This window comes from Nerophis lumbriciformis, linkage group LG10 (genome assembly GCF_033978685.3).
Source record: "Nerophis lumbriciformis linkage group LG10, RoL_Nlum_v2.1, whole genome shotgun sequence".
Taxonomy (NCBI): domain Eukaryota; kingdom Metazoa; phylum Chordata; class Actinopteri; order Syngnathiformes; family Syngnathidae; genus Nerophis; species Nerophis lumbriciformis.
Genome location: NC_084557.2, coordinates 37,050,692 through 37,067,618, shown reverse-complemented (window position 1 = coordinate 37,067,618; position 16,927 = coordinate 37,050,692). Strand labels below are relative to the sequence as shown.

At 37.3% G+C, this 16,927-nt stretch overlaps 1 protein-coding gene across 5 annotated transcripts in view; it reads right to left on the bottom strand.

The window, feature by feature from the left end:
* Positions 1 to 6,078: 6,078 nt before the first annotated feature.
* Positions 6,079 to 16,927, bottom strand: part of muc2.1 (mucin 2.1) — a 39,145-nt gene continuing 28,296 nt past the window's right edge. For all 5 annotated transcript variants that reach the window (XM_061969649.2, XM_072913951.1, XM_061969650.2 and 2 more), the window contains 13 exons: positions 16,717 to 16,892; positions 13,962 to 14,031; positions 13,408 to 13,508; positions 13,309 to 13,340; positions 13,046 to 13,223; positions 12,842 to 12,946; positions 12,710 to 12,750; positions 12,486 to 12,608; positions 8,580 to 8,678; positions 6,793 to 6,921; positions 6,677 to 6,716; positions 6,476 to 6,599; positions 6,079 to 6,392 (listed from right to left, as the gene is read on the bottom strand). In XM_061969649.2, coding sequence (XP_061825633.2) covers positions 6,182 to 6,392; positions 6,476 to 6,599; positions 6,677 to 6,716; positions 6,793 to 6,921; positions 8,580 to 8,678; positions 12,486 to 12,608; positions 12,710 to 12,750; positions 12,842 to 12,946; positions 13,046 to 13,223; positions 13,309 to 13,340; positions 13,408 to 13,508; positions 13,962 to 14,031; positions 16,717 to 16,892 — 1,429 coding nt within the window. In that variant the 3' untranslated portion in view covers positions 6,079 to 6,181. The remainder of the gene's footprint in view (positions 6,393 to 6,475; positions 6,600 to 6,676; positions 6,717 to 6,792; positions 6,922 to 8,579; positions 8,679 to 12,485; positions 12,609 to 12,709; positions 12,751 to 12,841; positions 12,947 to 13,045; positions 13,224 to 13,308; positions 13,341 to 13,407; positions 13,509 to 13,961; positions 14,032 to 16,716; positions 16,893 to 16,927) is intronic.

Below are 16,927 nucleotides of genomic sequence, written 5' to 3'. Positions count from 1 at the left end.
TTCAACTTATATTCAATTGAATAGACTGCAAAGACAAGATATTTAATGTTCGAATAATTAAACTTCATGTTATTTTGTGCAAATATTAGCTCTTTTGGAATTTGATGTCTGCAACATGTTTCAAAAAAGCTGGCACAAGTGGCAAAAAAGACTGAGAAAGTTGAGGAATGCTCATCAAACACGTATTTGGAACATCCCACATGAGAACAGGCTAATTGGGAACAGGTGGGTGCCATGATTGGGTATAAACACAGCTTCCATGAAATGCTCAGTCATTCACAAACAAGGATGGGGCGAGGGTCATCACTTTGTGAACAAATGCGCAAGCAAATTGTCAAACAGTTTAAGAACAACATTTTTCAACCAGCTATTGCAAGGTATTTAGGGATTTCACCATCTACGGTCCGTAATATCATCAAAAGGTTCAGAGAATCTGGAGAAATCACTGCACGAAAGCGGCAAGGCTGTGACCTTCGATCCCTCAGGTAGCACTGCATCAAAAAGCGACATCAGTGTGTAAAGGATATCACCACATGGGCTCAGGAACACTTCAGAAAACCACTGTCAGTAACTACAGTTGGTCGCTACATCTGTAAATGCAAGTTAAAACTCTACTATGCAAAGCGAAAGCCATTTATCAACAACACCCAGAAACGCCGCCGGCTTCGCTGGGCCCGAGCTCATCTAAGATGGACTGATGCAAAGTGGAAAAGTGTTCTGTGGTCTGCCAAGTCCACATGTCAAACTATTTTTGGAAACTGTGGACGTCGTGTCCTCCGGACCAAAGAGGAAAACAACCATCTGGATTGATATAGGCGCAAAGTCCAAAAGCCAGCATCTATGATGGTATGGGGGTGTATTAGTCCCCAAGGCATGGGTAACTTACACATCTGTGAAGGCACCATTAAAAATCATTGGTACTTTAACATTAACTTTAATTAATGCTGAAAGGTACATACAGGTTTTGGAGCAAAATATGTTGCCATCCAAGCATCCAAGCTTATTTCACCAAGACAATGCCAAGCCACGTGTTACAACAGTGTGGCTTCAAAGTACAAAAGTGTGGGTACTAGACTAGCCTGCCTGTAGTCTAGACCTGTCTCCCATTGAAAATGTGTGGCGCAATATGAAGCCTAAAATACCACAACGGAGACCATTAAATTCTAAGTTAATAGTTATTTGCAAAAAAAAATTAAGTTTCTCAGTTTGAACATTAAGCAACTTGTCTTTGCAGTCTATTCAATTGAATATACGTTGAAAAGGATTTGCAAATCATTGTATTCTGTTTTTATTTACGAATTACACAACGTGCCAACTTCACTGGTTTTGGGTTTTGTATATTGTTGTCTGTTTGCTCTAGTGCATTAGTGTAAATAATAATATCAGCACGTTGAGAAGGTCCTGGGTTCAATCCCCAGGATTGGGGTTGTATATGTGGAGTTTGCATGTTCTCCCCGTGACTGCGTGGGTTCCCTCCGGGTACTCCGGCTTCCTCCCACCTCCAAAGACATGCACCTGGGGATCAGAGGTGGGTAGAGTAGCCAGAAATTGTACTCAAGTAAGAGTACTGTTACTTTAGATATTTATTACTCAAGTAAAAGTAAGGAGTAGTAACCCAAATATTTACTTGAGTAAAAGTAAAAAGTATGTTGTGAAAAAACTACTCAAGTACTGAGTAACTGATGAGTAACATACACACTCATATCATATATATATATATATATATATATACAGGTAAAAGCCAGTAAATTAGAATATTTTGAAAAACTTGATTTATTTCAGTAATTGCATTCAAAAGGTGTAACTTGTACATTATATTTATTCATTGCACACAGACTGATGCATTCAAATGTTTATTTCATTTAATTTTGATGATTTGAAGTGGCAACAAATGAAAATCCAAAATTCCGTGTCACAAAATTAGAATATTATGTAAGGCTAATACAAAAAAGGGATTTTTAGAAATGTTGGCCAACTGAAAAGTATGAAAATGAAAAATATGAGCATGTACAATACTCAATACTTGGTTGGAGCTCCTTTTGCCTCAATTACTGCGTTAATGCGACGTGGCATGGAGTCGATGAGTTTCTGGCACTGCTCAGGTGTTATGAGAGCCCAGGTTACTCTGATAGTGGCCTTCAACTCTTCTGCGTTTTTGGGTCTGGCATTCTGCATCTTCCTTTTCACAATACCCCACAGATTTTCTATGGGGCTAAGGTCAGGGGAGTTGGCGGGCCAATTTAGAACAGAAATACCATGGTCTGTAAACCAGGCACGGGTAGATTTTGCGCTGTGTGCAGGCGCCAAGTCCTGTTGGAACTTGAAATCTCCATCTCCATAGAGCAGGTCAGCAGCAGGAAGCATGAAGTGCTCTAAAACTTGCTGGTAGACGGCTGCGTTGACCCTGGATCTCAGGAAACAGAGTGGACCGACACCAGCTGGACTGCTGCTGAGTGGTCCAAAGTCATGTTTTCTGACGAAAGCAAATTTTGTATTTCCTTTGGAAATCGAGGTCCCAGAGTCTGGAGGAAGACAGGAGAGGCACAGGATCCACGTTGCCTGAAGTCTAGTGTAAAGTTTCCACCATCAGTGATGGTTTGGGGTGCCATGTCATCTGCTGGTGTCGGTCCACTCTGTTTCCTGAGATCCAGGGTCAACGCAGCCGTCTACCAGCAAGTTTTAGAGCACTTCATGCTTCCTGCTGCTGACCTGCTCTATGGAGATGGAGATTTCAAGTTCCAACAGGACTTGGCGCCTGCACACAGCGCAAAATCTACCCGTGCCTGGTTTACGGACCATGGTATTTCTGTTCTAAATTGGCCCGCCAACTCCCCTGACCTTAGCCCCATAGAAAATCTGTGGGGTATTGTGAAAAGGAAGATACAGAATGCCAGACCCAAAAACGCAGAAGAGTTGAAGGCCACTATCAGAGCAACCTGGGCTCTCATAACACCTGAGCAGTGCCAGAAACTCATCGACTCCATGCCACGCCGCATTAACGCAGTAATTGAGGCAAAAGGAGCTCCAACCAAGTATTGAGTATTGTACATGCTCATATTTTTCATTTTCATACTTTTCAGTTGGCCAACATTTCTAAAAATCCCTTTTTTGTATTAGCCTTAAGTAATATTCTAATTTAGTGACACACGGAATTTTGGATTTTCATTTGTTGCCACTTCAAATCATCAAAATTAAATGAAATAAACATTTGAATGCATCAGTCTGTGTGCAATGAATAAATATAATGTACAAGTTACACCTTTTGAATGCAATTACTGAAATAAATCAAGTTTTTCAAAATATTCTAATTTACTGGCTTTTACCTGTGTGTGTATATATATATATATATATATATATATATATATATATATATATACATACATACATATACATTGATATATACAGTATATAATTTATATGTATTTATTTTGCTGTTTTTGTTTACATGTTAAAGGTGTTTTAATGAATATACATGCATGTTTAACATATAGATTCCTTTCTTTCATGAAGACTAGAATATAAGTTGGTGTATTACCTGATTCTGATGACTTGTGTTGATTGTAATCAGACAGTTGTGATGATAACGTCCACGTTTTCAAATGGAGGAGAAGAAACGTTCCTCCTTTCTGTCTAATTCCACATGAAAGTGGTGGGTTTTTGGCATCTTATTTGTCCACCTTCCATATTCGTTTTTATACACTTTACAAGAAATATATTGGCGTCAAACTCCGTAGCTTGCTAGCTTGTTTGCGCTGGCTTTCGGAGACTCTTGTTTTGAAAGCGCAGGCGCAATGGAGCGGCACTTTTATTGTGAAGACAGGAACGTCCTCATGTGCGGTCAGTCTTTAGGCTTTTGACGGGATGTACGGTTGAAATAAAAAAGTATATTTTTTCCTTCACACTTTTGATTGATTGATTGGAACTTTTATTAGTAGATTGCACAGTACAGTACATATTCCGTACAATTGACCACTAAATGGTAACACCCCAATAAGTTTTTCAACTTGTTTAAGTCAGGTCATGTGACCACCTGGCTCTGTTTGATTGGTCCAACGTCACCAGTGACTGCATCTGATTGGTGGAACGAAGTGAAACGTCACCAGTAAGGCAGGCACTTTGAAGGTCTGTCTGACAGACCAAAACAAACAAAGCGTGCATTAACAGATCGATAAAAATTAGTAGCGAGTAGCGAGCTGAATGTAGATAAAAGTAGCGGAGTAAAAGTAGCGTTCCTTCTCTATAAATATACTTAAGTAAAAGTAAAAGTATGTTGCATTAAAACTACTCTTAGAAGTACACCACCACCCGGTAACACTCCACATATAATCGCTACACATAGTCACGCCGTATACATTTGGATTTGTCACACACTTCATTTATATATTTTAATAAACACGCTGCATGCTAACGACGTCCCGTCTCCTTCTCCCACTGTACCGTTACAGTATTAACAGAAAAGTAAACTAAATTGGGAATTTAAAAGAGTTAAAATACAAACCCCGTTTCAATATGAGTTGGGAAATTGTGTTAGATGCAAATATAAACGGAGTACAATGATTTGCAAATCCTTTTCAACCCATATTCAGTTGAATGCACTACAAAGACAAGATATTTAATGTTCAAACTCATAAACTTTTTTTTTTTTTTTTGCAAATAATAATTAACTTAGAATTTCATGGCTGCAACATGTGCCAAAGTAGTTGGGAAAGGGCATGTTCACCACTGTGTTACATCACCTTTTCTTTTAACAACACTCAGTAAACATTTGGGAACTGAGGAGACACATTTTCTAAGCTTCTCAGGTGGAATTCTTTCCCATTCTTGCTTTATGTACAGCTTAAGTTGTTCAACAGTCCGGGGGTCTCCGTTGTGGTATTTTAGGCTTCATAATGCGCCACACATTTTCAATGGGAGACAGGTCTGGACTACAGGCAGGCCAGTCTAGTACCCGCACTCTTTTACTATGAAGCCACGTTGATGTAACACGTGGCTTGGCATTGTCTTGCTGAAATAAGCAGGGGCGTCCATGGTAACGTTGCTTGGATGGCAACATATGTTGCTCCAAAACCTGTATGTACCTTTCAGCATTAATGGTGCCTTCACAGATGTGTAAGTTACCCATGTCTTGGGCACTAATACACCCCCATACCATCACAGATGCTGGCTTTTCAACTTTGCGCCTATAACAATCCGGATGGTTCTTTTCCTCTTTGGTCCGGAGGACACAACGTCCACAGTTTCCAAAAACAATTTGAAATGTGGACTCGTCAGACCACAGAACACTTTTCCACTTTGTATCAGTCCATCTTAGATGAGCTCAGGCCCAGCGAAGCCGACGGCGTTTCTGGGTGTTGTTGATAAATGGTTTTCACCTTGCATAGGAAAGTTTTAACCTGCACTTACAGATGTAGCGACCAACTGTAGTTACTGACAGTGGGTTTCTGAAGTGTTCCTGAGCCCATGTGGTGATATACTTAGCTGCTTACGTGCAGTGATTTCTCCCGATTCTCTGAACACTTTGATGATATTATGGACCGTAGATGGTGAAATCTCTAAATTCTTTGCAATAGCTGGTTGAGAAAGGTTTTTCTTAAACTGTTCAACAATTTGCTCACGCATTTGTTGACAAAGTGGTGACCCTCACCCCATCCTTGTTTGTGAATGACTGAGCATTTCATGGAATCTACTTTTATACCCAATCATGGCACCCACCTGTTCGCAATTAGCCTGTTCACCTGTGGGATGTTCCAAATAAGTGTTTGATGAGCATTCCTCAACTTTATCAGTATTTATTGCCACCTTTCCCAACTTCTTTGTCACGTGTTGCTGGCATCAAATTCTAAAGTTAATGATTATTTGCAAAAAAAAAAAAATGTTTATCAGTTTGAACATCAAATATGTTGTCTTTGTAGCATATTCAACTGAATATGGGTTGAAAATTATTTGCAAATCATTGTATTCCGTTTATATTTACATCTAACACAATTTCCCAACTCATATGGAAACGGGGTTTGTAATAACATTAAAATTGTTATTCTGCCTTTTACACACAAAAAAATGTAATTGCAAAAAGAAGCATGAGTTGCTGGGCTTTTATTCAAGGAAATGCAAGTAAATATTTTTTATAAGCTGTGTGATGAGAGACGTTTTTGTCCGAGCATCCATAAATGTGATTTTGAAATTACAAAAGAGTAAAGCTTCTCCTCTTCCTAACAGGAGCTCCCACATGTCTGCTGCAGTCGCTCAGAGTGCAACTACACTCCTCCATGTGGATGTAGGAGTAAGGAACAACGTCTCCATTCAGACACTGCAAGTCCACCGTGCGATTGCTGTATCGAGCGCCCTTACAGCAGGAGCAGGTCGGCTGCACAGCGGACGCCTCCTCTGAGTATCTGAAGCAAGAGAGGCGGGACTCAAAATGAATATTACCATATACTAGAACATTTCTGTGACTAAATGGTGAGCGTAAACGTACTTGGTGTACGTGTTGCAAAAGCCTTCACAGTATGGAATGTTGACCTCCTCTAAAGATTCACAGTTCTTGTGTACAATACGCTTTCTAGTCTGCACCAGCTTGCAGGCCTTCTCCCGTTCCACACCTTTATTACAAAAGAAAAACACAATTAGCTTACTTTTATTTTACTTTACCACCAGTAAAGCTGTCACAAGTACTCACAGATTTGACAACAGCCATTTGCAGCGGTTTGTATTGTATCCTAATTGAAGGAAACAAAATGTAAAGCATTAGGCGTTTGTTCTATTGTACGCTATTTTTCAAAAAGTTGAACTTACAGGTTGGCAGTTACTTTGCTGGAATGGTGGACACACAATGCGTGTGGCGACAGCTGTTAACGTCTCATTATTTTTCACACAGGTGTAATGCTCACACTTATCATCCGGTGGGGACCACGTATCTCCTTGCTGGAGACAAGAACATTCAGTGTTTTATACAGCGGTACCTCAACTTAAGAGTGCCCCAACTTAAGAGTTCAGTTCAGTTCAGTTACAGTTTATTTGGAACATGCATACGATACAATGTAATTCATCACACATTTCCAGTTGTTTCATTACAGCACGTCCGAAAAGGAGTAGGAAGATGCTGATCTTATTTAATCAAATTAATTAATTAATTTGATCTTATTGCTTTTTTATCCTGCACTACCATGAGCTTATGTAACAAAATTTCGTTCTTATCTGTGCTGTAAAGTTCAAATTTGAATGACAATAAAAAAGAAGTCTAAGTCTAAGTCTAAGTCTAAGTCTAATCCTACCCCTTTTCATACCATAGCAATTGTATCCAATTTCCTTGTTCTCTCTGTTATATAACAGTGAACACATAAATAATAAAAAAATAATATACCATAGTAAGTAAACAAATATTAAATACATAAATAATCTTTGTCTCAATTAAAAGAAAAAAAAAGAAAAAGGGTTCAAGATGTTCATCATCATTCTTGTTCTGTGTACTTTGTGAACAGTCTCTTAAACTGAATCATATTGGTGCTTTGTTTGATTTCTTTGGTTAATCCATTCAATAATTTAATTCCACATTCTGATATACTAAAAGTTTTAAGTGTTGTACGAGCATACAAATGTTTTAAGTTAGATTTTCCTCTAAGATTATATTTCTCCTTTTTTGTGGAGAAGAATTGTTGTACATTCTTGGGTAGCAGGTTATAGTTTGCTTTGTACATCATTTTAGCTGTTTGCAAATGCACCAAATTTCAATATTTGTGATACAATAAATAAAGTGTTTGTATGTTATCTATAGCCAACATTATGTATTATTCTAACTGATCTTTTTTTGTCACATCATTAATGAATGAAGCACACATTTGTAGTTGTTTCTCCATATTTCTACATAAATAATACATAATGTTGGATATAGATAACATACAAACACTTTATTTATTGTATCACAAACATTATTATTACATTCCTTCACAAAACTACTGTAGTTTTTTGTAGTACATTCTATTGCATTGCTTTTATACAATCATTTTAAACATTCGTTTTTCTTTCTAAAAGGTATGTTGCATGTTGAAACTGTGCTTTTCTTTTATTTAAATTTAAAAAAGAAGTACTGAAGAAGTACGAGGAGGAAAGAGAGTGATGCCCTCAGCACAGAGCGATATGAGAGAGGTGTATGGTCAGAGAGTGTTTGGGCCTCTGTGTGTGTGTGCGTGTGTGTGTTTTGTCTCGTCTTGTCTTGTCTCATAGTAACAGTGGTACTATTGTATTGTTAGTGTACAGGAGCTTTTCTTGTTTTTGTTTGTATAGTATTGTTCTTGTGTTATATTGTTTATGTTAAATGTGGAATGAGTGAGAGGGGTTGGGATATTATAAGCATCTGCTTCATCCAACCCCTTTTCAAGCTTTGCATAAATGTAAAAAAATGTGTGTTGTTGTACTGTGCAGGTTTGAAATAAATACTTCAATTCAATTCAAATGTAGAAAGAAGTGTTTTGAGTTAAGACTTTGGTCACAGAACCATTTAAGCTTGCAAGATGAGGCACACTGTACATATATCTACTGTATCTAGGAAATCAAATCAAATACAATAAATTAAAATCACTCACCCTCACAACCTGCTCACTTCCACGGATATCTAAGACGCAGTGTGTCTGTATGCACCTTCCACAGCATTCATTGGTCTTGGCTGCAGCATATCTATAACCCTGACAAAAAGCATGAGTGCATGTTAAAACGTTGAGTTACACACATTACCGTTGACTTTGTCAACATTTTGACTTAAACGTTCTTATTGATTTAGCGCACGGGTATGTTTTGGCTAGCAATGACACAAGAGAGTGTGTGAAACACTAATGATATTGATACAAAAAAATACTCCGGTCATAATTTTTACATTTACAAACTCATTAATATGGTTCCTCAATACAAGCAAACCTAACGTTGAGCATTTATAGTTGATGAAAATGCTCTGTATTAGCCAGGGTTTTCAAAGTGTGGCGCAGTCAGCCTCCCTCAGGGTACATCATATTTGTCTCCCCAAAAACTTGGTTTACTCGCTCACTGTAATAACTAAATAATACATATCAATCCACATTGCCTTTTGAAATGACATAAGTTAGCCTAGTGGGTCCTTTTTTGTAAATTCTTTATTTTTCCTTGATTTATAAAAACAATAGGAAACTTAAAGTATTTACAAAGTATATAACATAACCTTGAACCTTCATTGTAAATCATGTACATGCAGTCACCTTGTTTATGTGGACTATAACTCTTTGATTATTTTTTATTCATGCACATTTATTTAGCATTATTCATTATGTACATATATTTACGTTACAAATTGAATACACGAAGTGAACAAAAGTATAAGTAATAGCTATAAGGTAAGTTCAGCTTTTTAGATATGTTGAACTTCATCTTATGTTTTATATTAGTTCTGTCAAACTATTTTTTTAAACTGATTAATCACACTTTTACATTTGGATTAATCACAGGTTATTACTCACTTGTATAACTTAAATGAATAAATAAAACTAAAAAAAAACGACTTAGACAAAATTTTTATTTTATTGTTAAAATGTCATCCAGGAACCTTTTCAAAATGTTTTAATTGAATGTACCTCGTTAATTTGCTCAAAATCTGGTAACAGTAACAGTCCTGTCAAGGATAACTTTCAGACGAAATCTATTCAATTTAAATAACATTTGCATTAACCTGATTACTGACCAATGCCGCCATTATAACATAACATAACACAAACAAATTGCATATATTCTTTATTAACTCCTTAAAATCATTCGACAATTGCTTGTGTCATTTCTTGCTAGTCTCCAAAATTGGTCAGTACGACTAAAAGCAGGACAATTCTATTTTTCCTGTTGTGTGACTAATTTGTTTACGTTAAAGGGGACCTATGATGAATTTCGTCTTTTCTGATTTATAAATGTTGCAACAACGTTGGATAATCATGTTAAACAATGCCAAATCGTCAAATCATCAAAGCAAATGACTCAAAAACGCTTAAACATAGGTAAGGCTTCACTTTTCAAACGCCAATATACTGTACATCTGTTATTAACACGCTACTGATTTGCACTAGAGATTTTAGATGGTGATTTCATAACCTCCAAATGTGTTAATGAAAACTACAAACCAAGAGGCACGTACGTTACAATCAAGCAGCTGGTGTATTATGAGTACAATACTTAGAGAACACACTATTTACCATACACTACTGCCATATAACGTCTTGGATTTGCAACTGTAATTGTAACTTAATGTCATACTTGCAAAGGAGATAGCTAAAAAATAATAAAACAAGATATAACAACTGGGCAGCAGTTATCATATTCAGCTCATTTTTAAATGTTGCAATAATAATTCGATTTTGTTATCAAAAACAATTACTATTAATTAACACACACAACTGTACCAACATTTGGTACTGTTGAGTAACAGCATCGATTGTCAGATATGGGAATTGGTATCGTATTGGATCAAATGTAAACGGTGCCTTGCTTTTTTGGTGCAATTTTCCATGTGTAAACACATCTGTTAATGCTAACTTCTTTTGCAATAGGGCTATGTGCAATAGTACCAGCACTTATACTTATTCGGCCAAGGGAAGTATATATTTTCGTCTTTCAGTACACTAAATATATGCAACAATTTAGTACCCCTGCACTTTAACACTTCTCCATCTACCGTATGCACTTTAACTACCATGGTGACTTTACTTTTGATCTCTCCTGAGCTGAGGTCATGCAGCAACCAACTGTTTTAAATGGGTCTACATTTTATTTTATTTTTATTATTATATCTGAGTGTGAGTATTTTATTGTACTGTTTATGTCTGATGTTGGTGCTGTCTAACTTATATTGTTATGGCCCTTGTTGTGTATACCATCAACCTGCCATGGAGTGCAGATGAAAATTAGCCTTCGGCTACAATCTGGCACATTTACATTTGATATGTTCATTGATGTGCATTGTCCCATGTAACGAAGACAGAACAAACAACTTCCTATCAGGAGTTTTATTATACATCTATGAACAAGCTTATTGGTGTGTCTGGTGCGGGGGTCAGCAACCCGCGGCTCTCGAGCCGCATGCGGCTCTTTAGTGCTGCCCTAGTGGCTCCCTGGAGCATTTTTAAAAAGGATTGAAAATGGAAAAAGATGGGGAGGAAATCTTTTTTTTGTTTTAGTATGTTTTTTGTTTGAGGACAAATATGACACAAACTTTCCCAATTGTTAGAAAACCCACTGTTTAATATGTTTGTGTGTATGCTTCACCGATGACAGTATTTGGTGAACGTTGTTTTGTCCTACTAATTTTGGTGGTTCCTGAACTCACCATAGTGTGGACTGTGACGAAACAGTTTGTTTACATGTAAAATCTTCGACTCCTTCTTTGTCTCATTTTGTCCACCAAACGTTTTATGCTGTGCATGAATGCACAAAGGTGCGCTTTGTTGATGTTATTGACTTGTTAGAGCGCTAATCAGGCATGTTTGGTCACTGCACGACTGCAAGCTAATCAATGCTAACATGCTATTTAGGCTAGCTATATATACATATTGCATCATTATGCCTTGTTTGTGGATATATTTGAGCTCATTTTATATTCTTTACTTTTATCCTCTTTGTTTATATTTAGTTTTGCATGTCTCATGACACATTATCTGTATGTAATATTGGCTGCAGTTCAGATAGTTGTTTGTGTGCCATGTTGTTCCAGACCACAGCAAACATTACCGAGCTTGCCAAAGATTGTAATAAATCTATTAAAAGAAGACATTCTGCCGTTTTCTTTAACTTGGACACATACATCTATAACTTTGGACATTAAAAGCCAGTCATTTCCAGGAGTTATCTCACCCTCTGAGTAGCCTCTGATTTACTAATGGTTTCTAAATGTGTAGAATAAATATTACATTTCAACAATTCTGTCAACGAAGATTTGCCTCAGCCTGCGACACATAATAATTTTGATAGTAGGCTATTGTAGCTAATATAGACACTTACGTCATTTGTTGCCTTCATTATAACACTTATATACAGCTTTTAATTTTTTGCGGCTCCAGACAGATTTGTTTTTGTATTTTTGGTCCACTATGGCTCTTTCAACGTTTTTGGGTTGCCGACCCATGGTCTAATGGGAAAGGAGAAAATTAAGTCGGAGAAAATGCAGTTGTTTATAAATTATTTATTTAATGTTTCTGTGCTGCCCGGTAGCAAATGTGTCGGTGGTGGGGGACCACTGATCTAGACCAATAGGACATGTTTTAAATGCAGATTAATATCACAAAAGGTCCCCTTTAAATAATATGTACTAAAACCTGAGATATTCTTCTTAATGCAAAATATTAGTAAAATGGCATTTTGGCAAGGCTTTTTTTCCCTTTTGGCAGATTGTTTTGCGTCTTTTAAGAAATATATATCACATTTGAGTACATAATATTTCAAATAAACAAACGCAAAGTAAAATGGCTACATTTACTTGTGCTTACCTGATTACATTGTTGTTGACATTGCTGAAACTCGCAGTTTATTTTCAATAAACCAGATTTGGGGTCCACAAAGTTAGTACAGGTACACTCCTGGCACGGAACCACGGGAACCGTATCACCAGGCTAAACAAATAAAGAGTTAAGGATTTGCATGTCTGATACTGCATGATTAAACATTACAGGATTATAAATGGAATGTTGGAAAAATCTATCCAATTGATTACCTGGTATTCAGCATTTTTGTGGACGCAAACTTTTTTCGGCTCTAGAAAGGACGTAGGCCAAGGTTTCCCATATGATTAGTCAATGATTAAATTATAGTGTGTAAATGTTAAATGTTGAAACTAAAGGCTCACCGCATATGTGTTCTGGACAGCATTTTCCCACAGGCACACTGACAACGACAGTATATCCAATTGGACACACCATGTCATTGACTGGGCACGTGTTGCTGTGACATCCTGTAGACATGATGGACAAAATGAAAACAACAGACATCTTGGAGCACGTGGACTATAAATATATTAAGAGTAAATGTGCAGTGGTGCTTCACATCTTACTGCAAAGTTCGGCAGTACAGCAAGGGTCTGCTGGATTGGTTTCGTTGACGACGACGAAGCCTGGACTTGTGCAGTTGGCTGCAGGTGATGGCGGGCACACCTTAGGCTTGCACGTTATAGCCTTGGTGGTCTCCTCGCAGATGCAGTTTTGGCATTTGTACTCAAATCTTTCATCAAACTGACAAAGACAGCACAGCCGCAAATTACTGAAATCATCAAATAGGAATTTGAACGACACCATGAGGCATAAAGACATGACTCACCTCACGAGGAATACCGTCAGGATCAAGACATCCTGTTGGAAAATGAGCAAATTCCATTAGACTTGATTTATTAAGTGAGTAAGTAGAAGATACACTCACCACACTTAGCAACACATATGCCAGATTCTTTGTTGAAGAGCTTTGTACCCTCAGGACAAAAGCAGCCTTCAGTCACGTAGTCTAACGTTGGTCCAGTCGGACTGTGAGAAAGAATAAACAAACACATTAACAACAATGACAGATGTACTGAATGTTGTTGCAGATTTGTTGTATTTATTTTTCTTTGACAGGCTCTGCTGTTTATGCTTTCCTTCTCTTTGTTTCGTTTCATTCCTTTTAATGTCAACAAATCAGCTCCTTCTCTTCTCTTGCTTATTTTTCAGCTTTCTCTTCTGTCATTAAACAGCATTTATGAATGTGTACACAAAGACATTTTCCAGTAAAAGTCTGTGACAACTACTATTGTTTTTGCCCTGTAGTTGAAAGCACTTATTGTTGTTGTATTATGTTGTGGTTATATGTGGATTCAAAATAAAAGCTATTTAAAGCCATCTAAAAACTGCCTTGTTCTTGTCAGAGCACATGCTTCTTACAATATGAACGAGAAATGCAGAATCAGCTAAAAAAATAAGTAGACCTCTTATGCAATTTACCTGTCTTCACAGGTTGGCTGTTCAACAGGACCACAGGGTTTGTAGACTTTGTCGGGTGGGCAATCACTTCCTGTGTGTGAAGAAAAACCTTCAATATGACAAGTTCTCGTTAATGGTCGACACCAGTGGAGTCCAAATTTTTTTCACTGAGGACTGCGTAAAACAAACAAACTGAAAGACCCGGGTTCTACTTTGATATATTTTGTACATTAAAGATGCTAAAACTGATCCAATGTAGGTCAATACAAGCTAAAATATTTGAATTAACCATTGACATATTAGCTTTGTGACAAAGTAAATTAGTGCAATGTCTAATAATATCTGAAATTATTAATAACTACATTTTAGGGGTGTCCCCAATAAACATTTTTAGCCTGCGTTCCCTATCCGACCTCTGATTCGATTACGAGTCCCAATCCGATACCCTAACAGTAGATTATAGAACTTAAAATGTTTTATAGCAAGTAACTAAAGCAAACACAGTAACACATTTATTATAACGTTTATCTAATTGAATTTTGAATTTGGTAGTACTTTTGTAAATCTGATGATGTCTTAAATTTGAGGTATTGCTTGTATTCGGAAACGTGACTTCTTCCCGGAAGTAAAAAAAAAAAAGAGGGTGGTCAACCAAGCCATGTTTGCAGCGCGCTTACTGTATGAGTACACAAGGGGCCTAGATCTTCCTTCAAAAAGTAGATACGAGCAAAAAAGTCCAATTATGCAATGAAATAGATCCCTATACTTTATCAAAAAAAGATTTGTCGAGTGATATCAAGAATTATACGTCGGTCGTGTTCCCAGACATGTCGAACTATCTTGTGCGCCAGACGCCATTCTACACAACAAAACAAATTGAAACTTGGAAAATCCTGAAGGTCCACAACTTCTTTGTGTGTGACTGGGTCGAGGAAATTGTTATCAAGACTCTCCCAAATAAATATGCATCCTTTTTGTTGCATTTCATGGTTTAACTTTGCATCTACAGACATGTTTGGTATTGTTGCATGCACCGTTTATGAGTATTCATGTTTTTCTCTGTCTTTATGAAAATATAACTACAGATGTCAACATTGTGTATGTGCTGAAAGCTTCATTTATGATTGCTGCCTTTGGTAAAAGCTTAACTCTTTTAGGTTTTGCTCACATTTGCTTTCTTTTATTTTGACTAGTCAAGTTAGTGTGTTATGAAACACTCATAGCAAACGTGTTTTAAGAAATACAAATAATATCAAAATAATACTTAAATAGGAAACACTAAACGTTAAAAGTATATCAAACAGACCTTTAACGAAATGGTCACTGCAAACTCTTGGACTCTGTTCCCTTGGACTGGAGTGCATGCTACTTTTCTCGTTGTCGTTTTGTAAAATCTTACACTCCTTCGCCCTTCCTGGTTTTCTCTCGAGGAACTCTGAAGAACCGTTAATCCCTTTCGCTGTTTGAACAGTCTAACAACCGAAAACAACGCAATTATAGAGCTTTTTTTTTTCCAGAGAGGCTAAATTCCGCCTTGTACCCATTGAGAACCGATGTTGGCTGGACCACCACGCATATTTAATGAGCTGGACGTGACATAATTTAACTCCAAGCAATAGAATGTTACATTTTTTTATTTTAACAAAATAAAGAATCACTAAAGAAAATCAAAAACTTTGCCCTCAAAGCCTTCCTGTTTCCAGAGACTTAACTTACTGAGTTTGCAATGTAAACAATAACGAAAACAACCAAAAAATGTTTTGTAATAATACGATCAAGAAAAAAAATATCACTCAAATTACTGTAGTATTGTTTATTTACGGATACTATACTAGGTATCGATAGTATCGACATCTGGGTCCATCACCCCTACTTTACATTGAAGCTTTAGCGATTAGCTTCTTGCGTCATCCTACTTGGTGTTTGTAGCATGCTTAGCCACTCCTTTTCCTCTAGTCCACCAGTCTTTGGAAGACACTTTGTTTATTTTACGCCATGGTGGGGAGGATTACTATCTTATAAGCATTTCAGTATCTTTGGCATTGTGGATAGATGACACGTTCGTAGCAGCCCTCCTGGAAGTGAAGCACGCACCTCCTGCATATGTGTAACAAGGAGTGTTGTCCCGACACCAATATTTTGGTACTGGTACCAAAATTATTTCGATACTTTTCGGTACTGTACGGTACTTTTCTAAATAAAACAAAAAATTGTATTATTGGCTTCATTTTAACAAAAAATCAGAGGCGGTATAGTATTGCGGTACTATACAAATACCAGTATACCGTACAACCCTAGTAACAAGGAATCCAGAAATGTAATGTCTTTCCCTGACAGTACATCCCCTTTGAATTAATCTTTTTTTCAACCGAGACAACTCTCAGCAAGAGTTGTCTCAGTTGAAGGCAGAGCTTGACAAAAAGGTTCTGTTCTACGAAGATGAGTTGCTCAGGAGAGACTCCGCACATTCTTCTGAAATAAAGAACCTGATTAAAGACCTTCATGACTCGGAATGTTTGCAGCTTGTCAGCTGTGTAAATACGGGAATGAGCTGAGCTCAGTAGCTCATCAGCCGATCGCTGATCAGGTAAAAAAGGCAAATATTGGTGCTGATCGGATCACAATCTCTATTAATTTTACTTTTTATAATATGACTAGGGCCCCAATATGCACTTTGAACATCCCCGGTCTACACACATATCATAAACTATAAAAAGTGCCAAAAAGCTGAACATGCAGATTCTTGTTACACAAAAACAAACTGGGCTGATTTTACCACAATGTCTGGTGGCATTCCTCCAGTGCAGACAAACACCAGCCTGAGCACAGGCAGCAGCATAGATCTGCAAACTCGTGCATTCTATAGCTGGGTTGGACACATGGCAGCTGTCAAAAACACAGCCTTGGTAGTAATTCTCTGGATCGATGAAGGGATGGCACTCTTCAAAGACACTGTCGAAGAAAATCATGAGTCAAAGCAGGATGGC